We start from the raw sequence: 17263 nt of genomic DNA, 5'->3' as shown, positions 1-17263 counted from the left end.
TGCTGATTTGAGCTATATTTTCAAGTCATGTACTGTGCTTTGAAAAGGATTAAACCCACATATACTGTAACAGAAATCATTACTCCTCATTTTTGTACATGTTTTATTTGTATTATGTCTTCATTACAAGAAAGGTAACTTTAAAAATGCAAATCTGCTACCTAAAGTACACCTTTGACATTACAAGCAATCATGCAACCCACTTTCACTGTAAATTCATCCAGTAGTTCCAGTAAGAGGATGCAGTTACTTTACAGCAATGTCAAACAAGCTTTTATTTAGCTGTCAGTATTACCAAAGAAACTCCACAATATTTTAGTTAACCTAATGGAAATACGATAGCACTTTTACAGACTTTTTTGCAAATTACAGATAAATGGCTTACTAAAGGTGAAGCAATACGAATCAAATAATCCCTGACATTTTCCTGTTTTTTTGGTTTCCCACCCCACCACACCTTCCCAAGTTTTGGCAATGCCAGTACAAGACAACAGATGATGATCTGAATTTTGCATTTAAAATACTTCCAAAGTGAAATTCAAAGATGACATGAGATGTTCTGGCTCATAACCAACTTTATATATGGACTTTAATAGCTATAGCACAAGTGCTGTTAATATGGATCATTGCTGGATTGCACATTTAACTATACAATACAATACATTCTCAGCTCACAAAAGTGGGAAGTCAGTTATAAAATCATAACATTCCCAGCAGAAGACAAGACTGTCTCAAAAGTGGTGTCTGCTTCCCAATAATGGGTTGACAGACTTCCACAACATTCAGCTGTATCTTCAATGAATTTTTCTCCTTGCAACAGTGTTCTGGGGACGTGTGAAAAGGTTATTTTAACTTGCAGCTTGACTAATTCCAGCTCTCTTAGAGCTGCGTGTTACAGAGAACAGGTTTCAGGCACTAAAGCCCAAGAACAAGCTAAGTGACACCACAAAAATTAACACTGTTAATAAAAAGAAAATAATAATCAATGGGAAACTTGAATGCAATAACCCTAATGTCAGTCTGCTGGACAGCGACGGGTGGGTGGAGAGCTCCCTGCTGGCCAGGCACTGCTCTGTTTGCCATGGAATGTGTGTGACCATGAAATACAAAACCAGAGCTGCTGCTCACCTTGCTGCTTTTAGCTCATGAAGAGCAAATGCCCAAGAAAACAAAATGCAGTTCCCAGAGTGGGGTTAGCATACAGACCACTTTCTGTTGAGTGTACTTGCAGAACTAAGATTTCATCTAGAGTAATGCCACGTGCACACATTCCAGGTACCTCCCAAGGGAGCAGCTCTGCTTTGACCAGCAAATCATGGCTGTGGGGTGCATGTGGGCAAGGCTGTGTACACACCTTACACACCATTACTGCATTTCTGGTGAAAAAAATGCTGCCTCTTCCTTTTTCAGAAAAGAGTCAATTGTCTTGCAGATTTCCAGGAAAACATCCTCCTGTGTTCCTTCTGCATCAACCTGTGAAGCACAAAAAAACCAGTTTTGATTAAGTTACAAAGATTTATCTCAGAACCTAAACACTGCAACAAAAAACTGGTCTAATATAAAATGGAAGTTGTCCTGCTTCATGGTAGAAGCATTCTAATGTAGAGGAGCAGCTTAATAAACCAGATTACTCATTTTGTTTCCACAGATTTCTGTAAGAGGTTTCTGCAGGCTGGATTGTCTGTAGCAAAGTACAGCAGTCAAGTGAGGGAGCTTTAAGTACTCATGTTTTAAAGTAAAGTTACACCTTGGATGCAGAGCAGTTGCCAAGGTCTCTGTCCATCACTCCAGCCTGGTGAGGTCCTTCTGAAGGGCTGCACAGCATTCTGGGTTTTGGCCGCTCCACAGTAACTTAGCAAATCAATGTATTCAAGTGCATTTGTATTTGGAAACTTGGTGAACTGGTTCTGGTTTTATGACATCCTTTGACCCTATCTTTTAGAAGGGCACTGCTTTTGTGGTATAAGAACTTAACTTTCATTGAAGCAATTTTTTTCTTGAACACCCCAAAGATTCAGTTTTCTGACCAAGCTATTTTTCATTTCACTGTACTTCACAAAAACAAGATGAATTTACTTTCCTGTGCTGAAGATGAGAGCTGCATTTCAGCACAGAGGAATGGCACTTGCAGCCAGTAATACTTGTCTCTGTTCCCTGGGAAAGCATGAGGCAGAACTGAGCTGTTCTGAGCAAGGAGTTTCATGACCATCCCATGCTGTGTCACCTGAGGAAAGAGAGCTGTCTTCAGCTCTCACAGCAGTGACAGAAGCAGCTTTCACACTGGCTGTGTACTCCATGCAGATGCTTCTGCTGATTAGTCCTTTCCTCAAATGCCTGCTTGAGATATTTGGTCTTTACTCAAAAGTAAGATTCTTCTCTGCTTCTCCATGCTTAGTCTTTCATGCATGCATGACATGAAGTTTGCACAAGATTAAAAGGACCCATGACAGCTTTGTGAAAGGATCTTTTTCTGAACTGCTGCATTTTCATCTCCAAGTTGCTGACTAGAAAGCCAGACAATTGTAGTGTTTGAAGGGGGCATCCTTGCCTATAATACTTTCTGCCATCTCTGGTCTGCAGGAAAATTAAAGGAGTTTCATGTTCAAATAAATGTATTTTTAAATAGGCCAAGAAATTCTGCTCAGATATGATGTTGTCTTGCAGCCAGCTCCTGTACAGCAGTCAATGTACATCTAAGTCCCTTGGTGCTGAGTCTTGTGTGGGAGTCAGCAGCTGCTCCTTGCAGAGCTCCAGCAGGGACTGCAGGCACTCTCCAGAGCTTGGGTTTCACTCTCGGTGGCACCCGCAGATGCTGCGAAGTTCGGTCCCCGTTGCATCCTGTGGGAAGTGCTGGCACATCTCCCCAGCCTATTCCACAGCCAGAGCTCCAGCTCTGGGTACCCAGCCAGGCCAGCCTTCAGGAGCTGTGCCTGCCTGGGCCCTGTCCCCCCGGGCCCACTGCAAGGGTGTGTGACAGCGGGAGCTGAGCTGCCCTGGGCACCCTGGCCGGCTCCCAGGCCTCCTCACTGCCCTTCCTGCTGCTGCTGCTGCTGCTCTCTGTAGAGCTGAGGCAGAGGCAGGCATGTGCTGATGCCTTAGAAAGGGCAGTTCCCCCACAAGGGCTGCACCTCTTTCAGAAGTGGTTGGAAGTGGGGGGTACTTACAAAGGCAAAAAGAGAAAACGGGAGTGATGAACCATTGTGAACCAAATGTCCGTCTTCTCCAGTTAAAACAAGACCAGCAGCTGCCATCTCACCTGCTATAAAACACCCGGTTTGGCCTGTCTCAACTGCCAAGACAACTATTTTCATATGGCTATCCCACAGGAAATATACTGCATGAAGGGTGAAGGTCACAGCCATTTCAAAGCTGTCATCTTAATATGTATTATTATTATCTTTTGACTTCATAAATACTTCTGCACTGTCTACTCTTATCAGCACAGCTGATTGCCACTGGCTTTTTGGTGACCTCTTTAGAACAGGAACTGCTACTCAGGTCTAGATCTAGGGAGCTGTGATGAAGAATTAGTTCTGTAAGCATGGAAACTGCCACCCTTTATGATGGGCTGGAATGCTGACTTCCTAACAGCGGCAATAAAATATGGATGGGCCTGACTAATGACAGCTCCAGTGCTTCCCATGCTGGCCTCCTAAACAACAAAGGCCCAATTCATAAAACTAACTTAACATTGTGGCACAAAACTAACTTAATGTGCCAATAATTCACATCTAGTACTACAGTAATTCAACAACACTCTCAGCGGCTCCAGAGAAAAAACTGTGGACTTCTCTTCCTCAGATTCTAACAAACCTCATAAATTAGGCCTGTTTTCAAGGCTATTTAAGGCTGACTTATCATAAAACAAGATCCACATACAGTTTTCCACAGTTTTGAAATGCAGCTATGGCTTTTGGTAACTTCAAATACAGAGAAATTTAATGAGCTTATATGAAAAATTACTGGAGTAACCATCCCTATAGTACAGTATTGCTCCTTTTGTCATTAAAATCAACCAATTAAGTTTTTTCTGTCAACAAATCTACCTTTGTTGTAGGTTTTGAAATTTAGAGCTCTAAACATATACTGCCACTGAGAAGAAACTAACTGTCTGTAGAGAGGATGGCTGAGGACAGACTCTGGAATGAATTCAGTAGGTAGAATTCAGTACTGAAGGTCAGTCAAGCTCAGCTGTGTTGTCACCAACATTTATGTCTTTGTCACTAGAGTGTGTTAGAAAATCTCTCTGAGACCGTGCAGCGCCTGGTTCTCACAGCAATGGATCAAGCTGTGTAAATCCACTGAAACACACTGCCCCGAGACCTATTCACATTAGACATGCATTTTCTGCTGTGTTTTATCCATGATCCCCTGCTAAAGCTTCTGATGTATCTTTCTAGATCAGTTTCTCATCTAATGGGCCACAAAGCACCAAGGGGGGAATAGAGAATCACTTGTTCCTTTGTTCCCCACATCCTTATCTATCAGGGTTAATGGGCCTCTGAGAACCTTTCAAAAGATGGAAATAAACCACATAACTGCTCTCACTATTACCATTGATTACCCCTTCTGGAAAGGGGGAGGTCGCCCCTCCCCACACGCACTTAGAATGGCATCAGCAAGGGAAGGCTCACAAGTGGAAGGCTGGGAGAGGGTGGATGGTCACATGTTCTTTCATAATGGTTATGGAAAATGTGCCTGCAAGTGATTTTAGAAAGAAATAGTAGAACAGCACTGAGAAAAAAAAAAATAATGAAAGGAAATAAGCACGGAAAAACGAATTCCCATTGGATTTTGTAGGCTCAGCTTTCACAGCATGTGATCTGAAAGAATCAGAGTTTTTGGGCACCCTTAATCCTCTGCTCTGCCCTGCTTGGCTTATTTGTTATACTCATGCCCTTTTCCTCAGACTTTGAATAAGGAAACCTGTATGTAAGACGCCTACCAGGTGTCTCATGTTAGCTAGGTAGGATCGGGTCTGTCTTGCTTGACTACCAAGGCATTGCTCTTCTCTTTTACTTACTACCCTCCTACATACTGTCACTTCAAAAAAGCTTTAAAGGATGAGTCAGATATTAAAAACAATCTTTTTTCCCCCTCCCTTTCTTCTCAGTTGAGAGAGACCCATATATTCAAAGGGATTTACATTTAGCCATGTCAAAACACGAGTGTCTACTAAATTTTCAGATGCACTTTTCTGTCCAGCTGCCTTGGAGCTCACTGAGAAATAGATTTAAAACCAACAGTGTCTACCTGCTTACTACTGCTATAATGCATTTTGTTTCATTTCATTTAATGTCATTTATCTGAAGCACCTGATTCCCACAGAACCAGGCAGCTTGCAGGCAGTGTTTTTGAGAACAGTGCTTTCAGCCCTTGCATTTCCAGTACAAGCTCTTACTGAAAAGCAGCCACTTGCAACTCCTTAGGTGGGTATTCTGGAACTGACTACAAAAGAAATTATGGGATATTAAACTAAATCCCCAAAACATGAATTTATTTTAAAAAAAAATAAAAAAGAAAAATTTCTAACTTGTTAGTCACAACTTTACTTTCCAGAACACAATTTAGAAACTTAATGCCTCAGCAGAAAAGTGAGGAGACTGTTGTCTTTGCCCTTCACTCTTCAGTCAGTTCATCTTCCCTTGCAAATATGTACACAGTTCTTCATCTCAGCAGGGTGCTGGAAGGATTGCTGTTGTTTATTCCTGTCAGGTTCACAGGTGTTTCATCTGCACCCACAACCTTCACCCTCAGTCCATGCATGCCTCAAGCCTCCACTGCTGAGCAGAAACACAAAGAGGGAATCTTGGCCAAAGGGAAACTTCCAACACAGTCCTGATCATTTGTCAGCTTCCCCAGGTCACTGTTCTTGTTCAGAGGTCAGCAGAATGGAAAAATGTTCCAGTTCCACATATCATATTAGTTAGTTATGAGTGCACCTATGCACAATCACTCCAGGTTGGGGAAAGTCATGAAATCCTCAGTGATTAAAGTGGGAATGCTGTTACAACCATATACCTTTGTCTCTTCTGTGCAAGTAAAGCAGGGAGAGAATTCCAAATGAGTGCAGAGCAAGCCAGGTCAGAGCTGAGTTTTTCTGTCTGCACTGTGTTTGTCAGACTCCATCCAACCATGCCTTAAAGCCTGTTCCAAATGGAGTAAAGCATTTCTTACTCTGTGTTCCAGTGCACAGAGTAAGAAAGCTCATTTAACACTGTACTCTCACCACACCTTGATGTGGTGTGACAGATCAGTTCCTCCTCTGCTGAGTGCACAGCCAACATCTAATTCCCACACCAGACCTTTTGCTGGCCGTCTGCCCAGGACTGAATTTTACATTTGCATATTTAATCAGCCTGTTTCAGGACTGAAAACCTTTGGAGCAGATAGGACAAGTTAAATACATCCCGCTGTTGTCATGTGCTGTTCCCAGTCTGTGGAAATTTTGTCCAACCCTAAATTTAGATTTTAAACTGGAGAAATTATATTACACCAGTATGCCAACCCCATTTTCTTGTTACACAAGTCTATTTCTGATTTTCTTTCCCATGGCCAGGTGGAGCTGGATGCCACAGTCAAGCCCTATAAAACATGATCACTTACACAATTAATACCTAGAATTTAGTGGGCCTCAGCCACACGCTGCAGTAAGCTGGCTAGAAAAGGTTAATGCCAAATCTTTGTGGAAGTTAGTGGGATTTAGACTCCAATATTCCTCTAGAATCTCAACACCCACTCCTCTGCATGCTTAGGAAAGTGCATTGCTGCAATCCCAAGGGACATACAGCTCACGTGGGCCTTTCACTGAAGAGCTGCTTCTGTTGAAAAACCAAACCTAGGCAGGAATCAAAGATTCTTTAAGACAGTTCTTCTCTTCATCTCTTAAACAGCTTCTCTTCAGATGCTTTGGCCACTGCTTACCCTGGGATCACAGACTGATCTGGGTCACCAAATACCACCTTCAGGAAGGCATCGCTTCCCTGAAGCTCCTGAATCCCACCAGCTTTGCCTAAGAAAAAGAGTACACTGGCCTCTGATGTGTAGTTACAGGGGTGATTTAAAATAAATCCATGAATACAGATGAGAATTTATTTTAAGGAGTCTTCAAATCAACCCTGGTAAAGTAACTTTGGTGGCTTTATCTGAAATGGATAGGAAACACACACACAGTTCTTTCCGGAAACAGAGTTATAGAGGCAGCAGCATCTCCATGGCAGCACTAACATCTTCAGCCAGCTTTGGTCAGTGTTGGAGAGTGATAAACCCACTTTGGAATGAACAAATCCCCAGCACTGGAAATATGTGATGTGTTAATTAAAATGGGAAAGAAAAATATAAAACATGTTAGACTGCCTCTAGGTAAAGTCTCAGTCTTCTGCATGCATGATATTACAAATAAAAAAACCTGAAAGACTATTTTAGCTTAGACTGCACCAAAAAAAAACAAAAAAAAAAAACAAAAAAAAAAGTCAGAAGCTATATTTGATATATTTGATCAGAAGTTATTATTGTCAGTTTTTCTGCTTTCCACCTGAATTTCCTTTCATCATTCAGAGAACACCCAGTGGCTGCTAATGTCAATGCTTGGTTGCGTGTAAAATCTGTTGCTATAAATAAGAAACTAACCCCATGCCCTGGGAATTGCAAACTTCCCCTTGACTCTCTGCTTTCTTCAATACATGTAGCTTAAACACATTCACCACTAAAATACTTTTAAAATACATTTTCCACAATAATGTTTATAAAGCTGATTTTACAGAGCTTTCATATTCAATGGTTCCACCTGGAAGATGGATATATGGTAAACACCACATTCACCAGAAGCAAGTGCAGACAATGCACAGACACTGTAAGAAAAGTAGTGTAGACACAGTTCAAGCAAAGCACAGGTATTTTCTAACATGCAAACACACAATGTCAGCTTCCCCAAAATTAATGGTAAAAGTACAAATCACATATCCAGCTGTGACCCACAGATTTGGCAGGTTCCTTAAGGAGCTAATGAGCTACCAGCTTTCAAGAAAGGACTGCATGTTTTGCCATTATGCAGGGGACAGAGCAGGAACTTGCAGCAGAAGCATTAAGGAAGGGCAAAGGAATTCCCTGTCAAGTGAAATGAGGCAGACCACGCCTGCAAAATCTGTGTGAAAGTATTAAGTGCAGTTTCACTCTCTTTGGGGCTGTCACTTCCCTGATGCTTCAAAAAGGGAAACACTGTGGTAGGCTCAGCTCCCTGGAATAGGATATTGAGACAGAGAGCTCTGTTTTTCTTGGCATTGTGCTGTGTTGGTGTATTGTGTATTGTACTGAATTCTTAGTTAGGCACATCCTTGCAATTTTGGCAAGATAGCTTCTCAAAGAAAAAACAAATAAACCACATAATTCTTTGTAAGCCTAAAGATGAAAAGTAAGCAGGAACTTTTTTCTGCCACTTAGGCTTTGTCTTATGTGCATTTCTTGGGATTAGGAAAAGCCACAAATCAGAACTCTTCCTCTGAGTATCATTTTTCTCAGCATTGTGTCATTTACCCTGTCCTCAGGTCAGGATATTGGTGCATAAATTAGCTGCACGTTCCTCTTCTGGGAACTTGGCAAAGGAGAAAATTTTGGGGCAGGTGATTTTCATGTTTGATACAGCCTCTAGAAAAAATATATCCCATAATATTTTCAGAAACTATTATTGGATTCTTTCTCTTTTAGGACAAGACAGAGCAGTAGGACTAGATCTTTCTGTAGCTGAAATAAGGGACAGTTTGCCATGACAGAGCAGAGAAACAAAGAAAAAAACCCCCAAAATTCTATGTAAATGTGTCTACAGATGTACCAGCTAAGTGCACTTTTTCTTGCTTGTCTTGAAGTATTGATTATGGAATAAAAAGAATGCTTAAAATATCACATCCTGAGCAGGTGTAAACTGAGGCAATTCACTGAAATTAATATAACCATGTTGTTTATTCCAGCAAAAAGATCTCTCTTTTATGAAGGCCTGTTTTATTTCAGGATATACACTGTCAGTTTTAAAAATTTTACTAAAGGGCTTTGGATTAACATAATCTTTCATCCTTATTCTGAAAGCCCTTATTTAGTAATAAATCCTAATACTTAAAGAAAAGCTTTCTAGAATTTATTTTAAATAAGAGATTCTACACAGATGAGTTATTGATTCAGGATATGTTCTCTGACTAAGGATAAATCTGTGGTTTTATTCTTCCAAACTGTACTGTGGATCTCAGAAGTTTGCAGAAGTTGCAAACAAACCAGGGAATTGTAAAATAAGAACAACTGGAAAGTGTGGGAACAGTTCATAAATGGTGCCATGTCGGTGTTTTCCAAATACTGCTCATACAGTTGAAGTAAAAAGCAATAATTTAATTTAAAAGGTCAAGTATTTACCTTGCATAACTGTGTCTTGCTTTCATAGTATGCAATCAGAGGGTTTGATGCTTGGTAGTAGCTTTCAATCCTGTCCTCAGTAGTTTCGGTGTTCTCAGAGTTCTGGCTGCCCCTGGTTTCTGCAGAGCAGTCCAGGCAGAGCACGAGCTTTGGTTCCCCAATCTAGAGATGAAGGAAAACAACAAACATTCAAAGCACTGGCCCTGCAAAACAGATTTTGTTTGGAGAACACCAAAACAGTCACCAAGGAATCTGTTAGCAAATAGTATTTGTCTATGGAGATGCTTATTAACAAGCACCCCTCACTGCAGCAGCACTAAGGGATGCCAGCATTGAGGAGCAAGGCTGTGCTTGCCTGGGCTCCGCACAGAGAGACAACGAGACAGGATCTGACAAATTCTGGCTACTTGGACTGAAGAGTGTCAGTTCATTATTTGCTTGATGCAAACAGTACAGGACTTATGCAATACTTGACTCAGCTGTATCTGTAGCCTTTTCTTTGTTCAATGTGTGAAAAGGGAGTGGTAAACTTAGCTTAGTATTTCAAGATGCAGTAGCAGGAAATGTTCACATAAAAGTGTACCCACTTGAGACAGAAATGAGTAACAACAGGCACAGGGACACCATCAAATATTCACAGGAATACATCCTCTGAATTACTTTATGTCACAGAGTATTTTATATCCCTGTTTGCAGTGTACCCACACCATTCCTCCCCATGCTGCAAGGGGAGGATGGAAGGATGTGATACATTTCTCTGCATTTTCAAATTGGCAAGTAATTTCCAAATTCTATGGGAAGCTGGTCATTTAATGTTGTTTGGCTAGTGCCAAACTAGTCACGAGGGAGAGTCTGTCCTTTTCTCTAATAAAAATAAATACAGATTTATTTATTTTTATTCTTAGGCCTGGCAAAGATCATAAATAATCGTCTCTTTCTACATTTGATCATAGATATTGCTGTATTTTATGGGAAGAAAAGAAATGGCAAGAAAGTGCAAAATGTTCTTTATAGTATTTCAGGAGAGAGCCAAAAGTTCTAAACACAATTCATCATAATTCTTTCCCTGAAACACTGAAAAATATGTATGTCATTTAGCATAAATCTTGGCATGCACTGTCACGCACCCTGCTCAGGCACAGTACTCTGACACAGGATTTTGTATGAGCAAAACCTGCTGGGCTGAATCCAAAGCCATAAATTCCACTGTCTCAAGCAAAATAAAGGTATTACAGGATCAGTAGGGAAAAAAGTTAATTTTTCCATGCAGTTGTGTATTTAATCCTTCAATGACATGCTCAGTCTTTTCGTCATTCCTTCCCTTTCCAGCAGGGATCTGGAAAACACTTTTTAGGAAAAAGTGAGAAGTCTTGGAAAAAGATGACTGCTCTTCACACTAGTGACAATCACAAAATCACATTTTTACCATGGCTACAGTAAAGAAAGTCTAAATGACCGATATATGGAAATTGTCATTGTTATCTTTGTTGACATCCCTCAAAGGAAGAAATACTCTAAAGGTAAACATTTCATGTCGGGCCTTCTGCCTTTGACTGAGGGTGTCTGGATTGTGTTGACCTTTCTACTACCCTTAGTGACTTTCTAAGAGAAGCTGAAGCCAAGAGATTATGTCAGACAGTTCAATGACAGGCTTTTATCTACCCATTTTTTCCACACAGAAAACATTAATGCTATTAGCTGTAGCAGCACTGGGTTTGGGGATTAAAAAAGCCAACAAGGCAGTTTTAATAGTGCAAGAGACACAGAGAATGAAAAAAAAAAAAAAAAAAAAAAGATGTGGGCTTAATCAATGGCTTAAACACATGCCCTTTTTGTATAACTGGATTAGGATAGTGAGAAGTTATTTCCTCCCAGTTTTACACGAGGAATTCCATGGTTTGTTCTAATTATAATAGAATAAATGGGAAATAATTCATTTTATCAGTTATACTCATATCATTACCTAACAATGAGGATATGAAGGAGTCTACTGACTGATAGGATCAGATAATAGCATCTTGCTTGATACACTCAGTCTGATTTGCTTTTGAAAAATGTACATGGTTTTCTTAGAAGTTTCAGTATTGCTATCTGGAATTCAAACCATTACAGAAATATCTTTCTTCCAAACTAAAACCCACAAAAAGTGAAACTAATGCCCTTATCAGGTATTACAGCAATTTTTGCTATTTTTTTTTTTTTAAATTATGATTTTCCTGACACAATTTAGCTTAAATAATACATGCCAAACAAGTCTAATGTTTTGGGTCTTTACTCTGTCTCACTGGGTACTTCCTGCCTGGTGCTGAGGAATATGTAATTTTAAAATGTTTTTTCACCTTGTAGAAAGACTGAGGAGGGAACAGAGTTTTGCGCTTCTGTAGAATTATGGCTGGGGAAAAATACAATTGCATTATAGAAGGGAATTGGGTAAAACTGGCTGGAAAATCAGCTGTTTCTACATAGCTCGTTCTGTTTATGAGTCAAGCTCTGAAGCATAAGCATTATTATTGATGTCTTCTAAATAGGACAGGTCTTTGTTAACAATTATAAAGCTTTTCACATATCATGTAGATATGTAGCATTATTCATCTGTACTTTGCTGCCATTAATTAGTAAGGCCTGATGTGCATCTCTTTTCATTCAGTCATAATTTAAGAACTTCTCATCACCCTTTGGAAAGAACTGCAAAGCATCATCTCAAAAACATCTCATTGAAAAAATCTGTACAGTTTTACTGAGCAGCTCACTGCCAGCCTGTGGAAAGTGGATACAAGGCACAACAGGGGGGACTGAGCACGTTCAAAACAGACACTTAAAGTCCTTGTCTTTTACTGCAAATGCCGAAAGTAGTCCAGGACTATGGGACCTTTTGCTGCTTTCAGGGAACTTAAGGAACTCTGCTTCATCATGGGATGCATTAGGATTTATTTGCCTGCCTCAGTGCAGGACACTCCAATCTCTAAATCCCACTTCATAATATAGAGGAGTGTCCACAGGACACCAACATGTATGCCTGCCAGAGAAACAGCACTGCTGAAATAGTTCCTCCTTAGACACAAAATGAGAGAAATCTCCAGCATCTTTTTAATAGTCTACAGCATTTTATTAAAGGGACTAATAAATCAACATTTCTGTGAATGACTTCTATGGCAAATCCCATTTCTCATTATTTTGTTTGGCTTCTGATGCCTAAATCTTGCTAGGCGTTTATGGTAATCAACTAAATAAATACAGCAGCTAAAGGCTTAGCAAGAAAACAGGGGATTCACTTAAGTTTTATTACCTTATAAACTTGTTTAGGACATTTTTGGAGTGTATAATGTAGCATATACTAACTATCATCCCTAATTCACCACTTCTTTTCTCCCAAACCCTGGCAGATTCACTCATAGGCTCAGTCAGAGTGTTTCCTGCAGACTGAGAAATGCACGGCTGAGGCTTCTCACGAGGTCTTAGCACATACTGAGGAAATCGAGAGCTCTCGGAACTGCCACGCAGGCACTTGCAGAACGCTCTTTTTATGGCTGTGCCACCTGTTACTCACCACAAAAATTAAATCTGTCTTTGGCTGTTTCAAGTGGCAGCAAGCTTGAGCAGAGCTGGCTTACTGGTAATAAATATTAACTGTGAAGATACATACTTTTATGATCCTGCATCAGATAGTGCTTGATCAGATCTTCATGAGAAGTACAGCACTATCCACTAGAACCAGAAAACTGATTCTAAAATTATGTTTTCCCCTAAATGTGAATTGTTTCTGGTTTACATTAAATTTAGATAAAAACAGCCTCTACTTCTCCTTGATTCTTTGTAGGTAAGGGCAACAGCTGTTTGCTATACTGATGGGGTGCCAAAATTTCAGTGATCAGCAGCACAGCTCAGCTGTATTGGCTTTTTACATGTCCCTGCTGCAATCAGCTGAAGAGAGGGACTGAAGCAGTACCAGAATTACAGGAGCTACAACAGCATTAGAGTTGTATGGTCACCTTGCTCTCAAACTCTTCTGCATCTTTCAGCTCTTGGGGATACCCATCAATCAGAAATCCTTTTGTGTCTCCTAGCTTGGAAACCATAGCTTCCTTCAGTAGCTCCAGAACCATACCCTGTACAGGAAAGAGAGGGAATTAGTTGATTAATTAAAAAGAAAGATTGAATTAATTAAAAATACCTTTATTTGTTGCACTGTCTTTAGTCCTACACCCTTGAAAACGGTCCTGTTTGGCTGTAAGTGGGTCCTGTGAATGCAGGTGTTTTTCTGTCCTGCAGGTAGTAGGGCATCCTGCTTTTTAATCTCTCAGGACCAATTGTGCCACAAAAATCTGATGCTGCAATCCACCCAAGATTTCCCAAAGTGCCCTCCAGATAGCTCAGAATATTTTGTAGTTTCAGAATGAGTGTTCATGCCTGTGAAACTCTAGAGTACTGCTGCAGCATTTTCTATCTGATTGCATTTTGCTATGTCACCGGTATAATTATATTACATGGAAAGTGACCCCATCTAACCAAACACACTGAAGAGAAAAGCAATCAAAATCAAGCCTAAGCACAGCTTTTAGTTGCCCCTGAGCAACATTTCCCAGTATCTTTCATTAACAAACATCCTCTGACCTAGCTGCAGTTGCAGAAGGCCCACCAAGAGTTGGGACTGTGGACCTGCCATGTAAAAGTCAGGTCCAGCTGACAACAACACCCTCTGCCTTCACAATCTCCATTAAGCTGCAGTCCAGCTACTCTGGGATGGCAGCCAGCTCTGCAGGGAACTGCTGCAGGTACTGTAATTTAAAATAGCTGCCAGGAGGACCAGCTCTGAATCTGAAATGTAACGCTATAAAAAGGACATAAAGTTTCTGTTTCCTGTACTTACACTTACATTTTGCAATGCATCTGTCTCACTGTATTTCATGTCTGATTTATTGCCTATGTGAAACATAAAGAAATACTGGCACTGAAAAGGGAAACAAGTGCCACGGATTTGGCAAAGAGGAAATGTCTCCCTGAGGTTACAGATTAATTTTACTGAAATGGGAACCATCAGCTCCAGTATCTATTTCCACTGTTTTAGACAATATACCTACCATTGCCTTTGTTCAACTATTAGAACCCCAAATAAAACCATCACTCACGCCAGGCACAGGTTCACCACATTCCACAATGTCTTTGATCAATTTACTTCTCTCTGATAATGACAATAATTCATTTTGGAGAAGGTCACTAGTGGACAGGTGAGTAAATCCGTATTTCTTGGCTAACTGTTCACATTGGCTACCTTTGCCAGAGCCAGGGCCACCTATGTGAGGGAAAAAATAACTAGAATTAGAAAAGACCAAAAATCTTCCAATTCTCAAACTGTACCCACCAAGAAAATGGGAGGAAATTGATGACACTGACTATTTTGCAATTTATTTTTTTTTAGAGACACTATCTACAGCAGAACAAGTCATATACTTCTCTTCTGATACAACTACGGTGCTGACTCAAAAATGCGTTGAAGTTGAAGGAGTCACAACAGTGTGAAATTCTCACAGAGGAAAACCTGTTCCTAAAACACCATTAGCATGTTAAGGAAAAACATGAAACAGCCTGTGGAAAAGGGTATTTCACTCAGCACTCGTTCAGTTTGACAGCTGCAACAAATCGTAGCGATGTTCACTGCAGCACTGTGAGGGGAATAACAACGAGCTCCCAGCCGCACCTGGCCCCGTCCTGCCCACATGAGCTGTGGGAGAGAGCGCCAGGAGGGGAAGGGCACTAACCAGGGGAATGCTGTGCATGTTCTCCTGGCAGGAATGGCTCCTCCAGCCTCCTGCTTCCTCTGGCCAGCGAGCAGCCTCCAGCTCAGAGCCCCAGAGCTCTGCCTGTGCCGCTCTGCAGGTGCAGGCGCTGCCTTCTCCTCTGCTCCAAGGCCGTGGCATGGAAAGCCGTGGCATGAAGGCCTCTCTCTTTAGGCTCCTGCTGAGGCATTGCAGCCACCCCTGCCTGGCTGGAGAGAGGGACAGCCCACGGAACGTTCTGGAAGCCGCTTGCCAGGTGTCCCAGCGTGGTGGCTTCAGCGCGGCTGCCACAGCTGAGGTGAGGCCCTGAGGCGCCATGTTGGTGCCACAGCATGGCGGGCGGGAAAAGGCAATTCCTGCTGTGAGTTTGTGGAGAAAACCTCACTGCGTGTAGCAGCAATTCTGCAGCCTCTGATGGATCTGCTCAGAAGATCTGCTGCAGCAGGAGGTAATTACAGCCTTGGAGGGAGACAATGCTCAAACCCTTTTCAGTAGAGTTTTTTCAGCAGGTGACCTGTGTTATTTATCAACTGCTGGGACTTGCAGGTAGGGCTACACAGCTCTGCTCCATGCATTTAAGATGCTAGAAAATGTCTGGCTTTCCTGTTTCCTTATCCTTCCACAAACAAATACAGGAATAATACGTTCACAATAGAGCAAATTTAGCACCATCTCTTGCCTCACTTGAACTTCCTTCTAACTTTTGCTTTCAATGTAAGAAATAATTACTCTGAGTGTATAATTTTCAAGCAAATTGCAGTATTGTAGCTGAGATTAAAATTGGGTTATAAAGGAGTAGCATCAAAGGAAGGGGTTTGTGTTCTGTGATGTGCAGTCTTTTAGTTCAGCTTCACAAGGAGAATACCCAGCCTGTGGTGTGAGAATCACACCTGTGCTACAATTTTTCCAGAAATATCTTTGTTGCAGGTTTATCTTCTGGTCAATGTGGATTGCATGTTGTTTTCCTACTGCCATAATATGAAGAACATTATTGTTTTCTAAAAACACTAGTTGAAAGAAAACAAGGAAAAATGAGGAGTGGCTATAAAGAAACAGATGTAACAAAATTACAGGCAAATTACTAGTAATGAATCCCTTAAATATTAGAGTGGCAATTAATAGTATTTCTGGCCTGTTTTGGGTTTTTTTAGATCAATACATTTGTTTCCACATTTTATCTCCTTGAATATGCTAACAGTGCAGTAATTTAATCCTATTTGGTGTATATATGCAGTATTAAAAAAACCCAGCTATAAAGATTATTGTATTCTTTTTCTTATATAGCTGTTTCTCTTCTGAATGCAGAGCCCAATGAGAAATTTCATAATTTCTCCTCATATACAAAATTAACTAGATCTCATTTTAGAAATAACAATACAAGGACGTTTTTTGGTTTTTAGCAGGTAAATATTCAGAAAATTTGATGTGCTTCTAATACCTTTGTGTGTTAGTATTTTAAAAGAGAACACTGTCAGAGTGGCACAATATGCAGGGCATGTACCATAAGTGTTCCTCCAAAACATTAATTAAGAAGACCATTTTTTAATAGAAGAGTTCAAACAAAGGAGAGATTAACATGCTGAGCTCTTTAAAGAGTAAAAAACATATTTGATTAAGTTATGTCCTAAAAATGGTAATTTTTATGGCCACTGGTATTAATTTAGATTCATCTGATGAGTAGCAGAGCAATCCCACTGCTTGACAAATGCATACAGCCCACTTTATCAAGTCTTGTGCTTTCTTATCCATGAATGAGACCACAGTTCTTGCTTGGCATGATCTGAGAAGAGACTGAATTCCCCAGGAAGTTCAGCATTGAGGGCCGAGCACAACTTGGCCTTTACACCAGTATTAATTTACGTGTCTGAAATGAAAATATTACTTTGTCTCCCTCTGAAGTTCCTTAATGTGACTGAAATAGAGCTAATCAGGTGGGAAAAGATGTGAAAGTGCATTTTCTTACTAATTAGGTGCTGCCTTCTTGCTCAGATTATATACTTAAAAGACTGCTACATAAGCAGCTTTAACAGCAAATTAATCCTGCAGCCATGAAGCTCACAATGAATTTGTAGTGTTACAGAAATTGTACCTGT

At 40.7% G+C, this 17263-nt stretch overlaps 1 protein-coding gene across 1 annotated transcript in view; it reads right to left on the bottom strand.

Annotated features, from left to right (window-relative positions):
- Nucleotides 1-89: 89 nt before the first annotated feature.
- Nucleotides 90-17263, bottom strand: part of AK5 (adenylate kinase 5) — an 83577-nt gene continuing 66403 nt past the window's right edge. The window contains exons 11-14 of the mRNA XM_041421331.1: nt 14523-14686; nt 13386-13502; nt 9397-9558; nt 90-1473 (exon numbers count right to left, since the gene is read on the bottom strand). Coding sequence (XP_041277265.1) covers nt 1366-1473; nt 9397-9558; nt 13386-13502; nt 14523-14686 — 551 coding nt within the window. The 3' untranslated portion in view covers nt 90-1365. The remainder of the gene's footprint in view (nt 1474-9396; nt 9559-13385; nt 13503-14522; nt 14687-17263) is intronic.

The sequence above is a fragment of the Onychostruthus taczanowskii genome, unplaced genomic scaffold (assembly GCF_017590055.1).
Source record: "Onychostruthus taczanowskii isolate IOZ18803 unplaced genomic scaffold, ASM1759005v1 scaffold7, whole genome shotgun sequence".
NCBI lineage: Eukaryota > Metazoa > Chordata > Aves > Passeriformes > Passeridae > Onychostruthus > Onychostruthus taczanowskii.
Note: the sequence above shows the minus strand (reverse complement) of the source record. Positions and strands in the feature narration are given on the sequence as shown.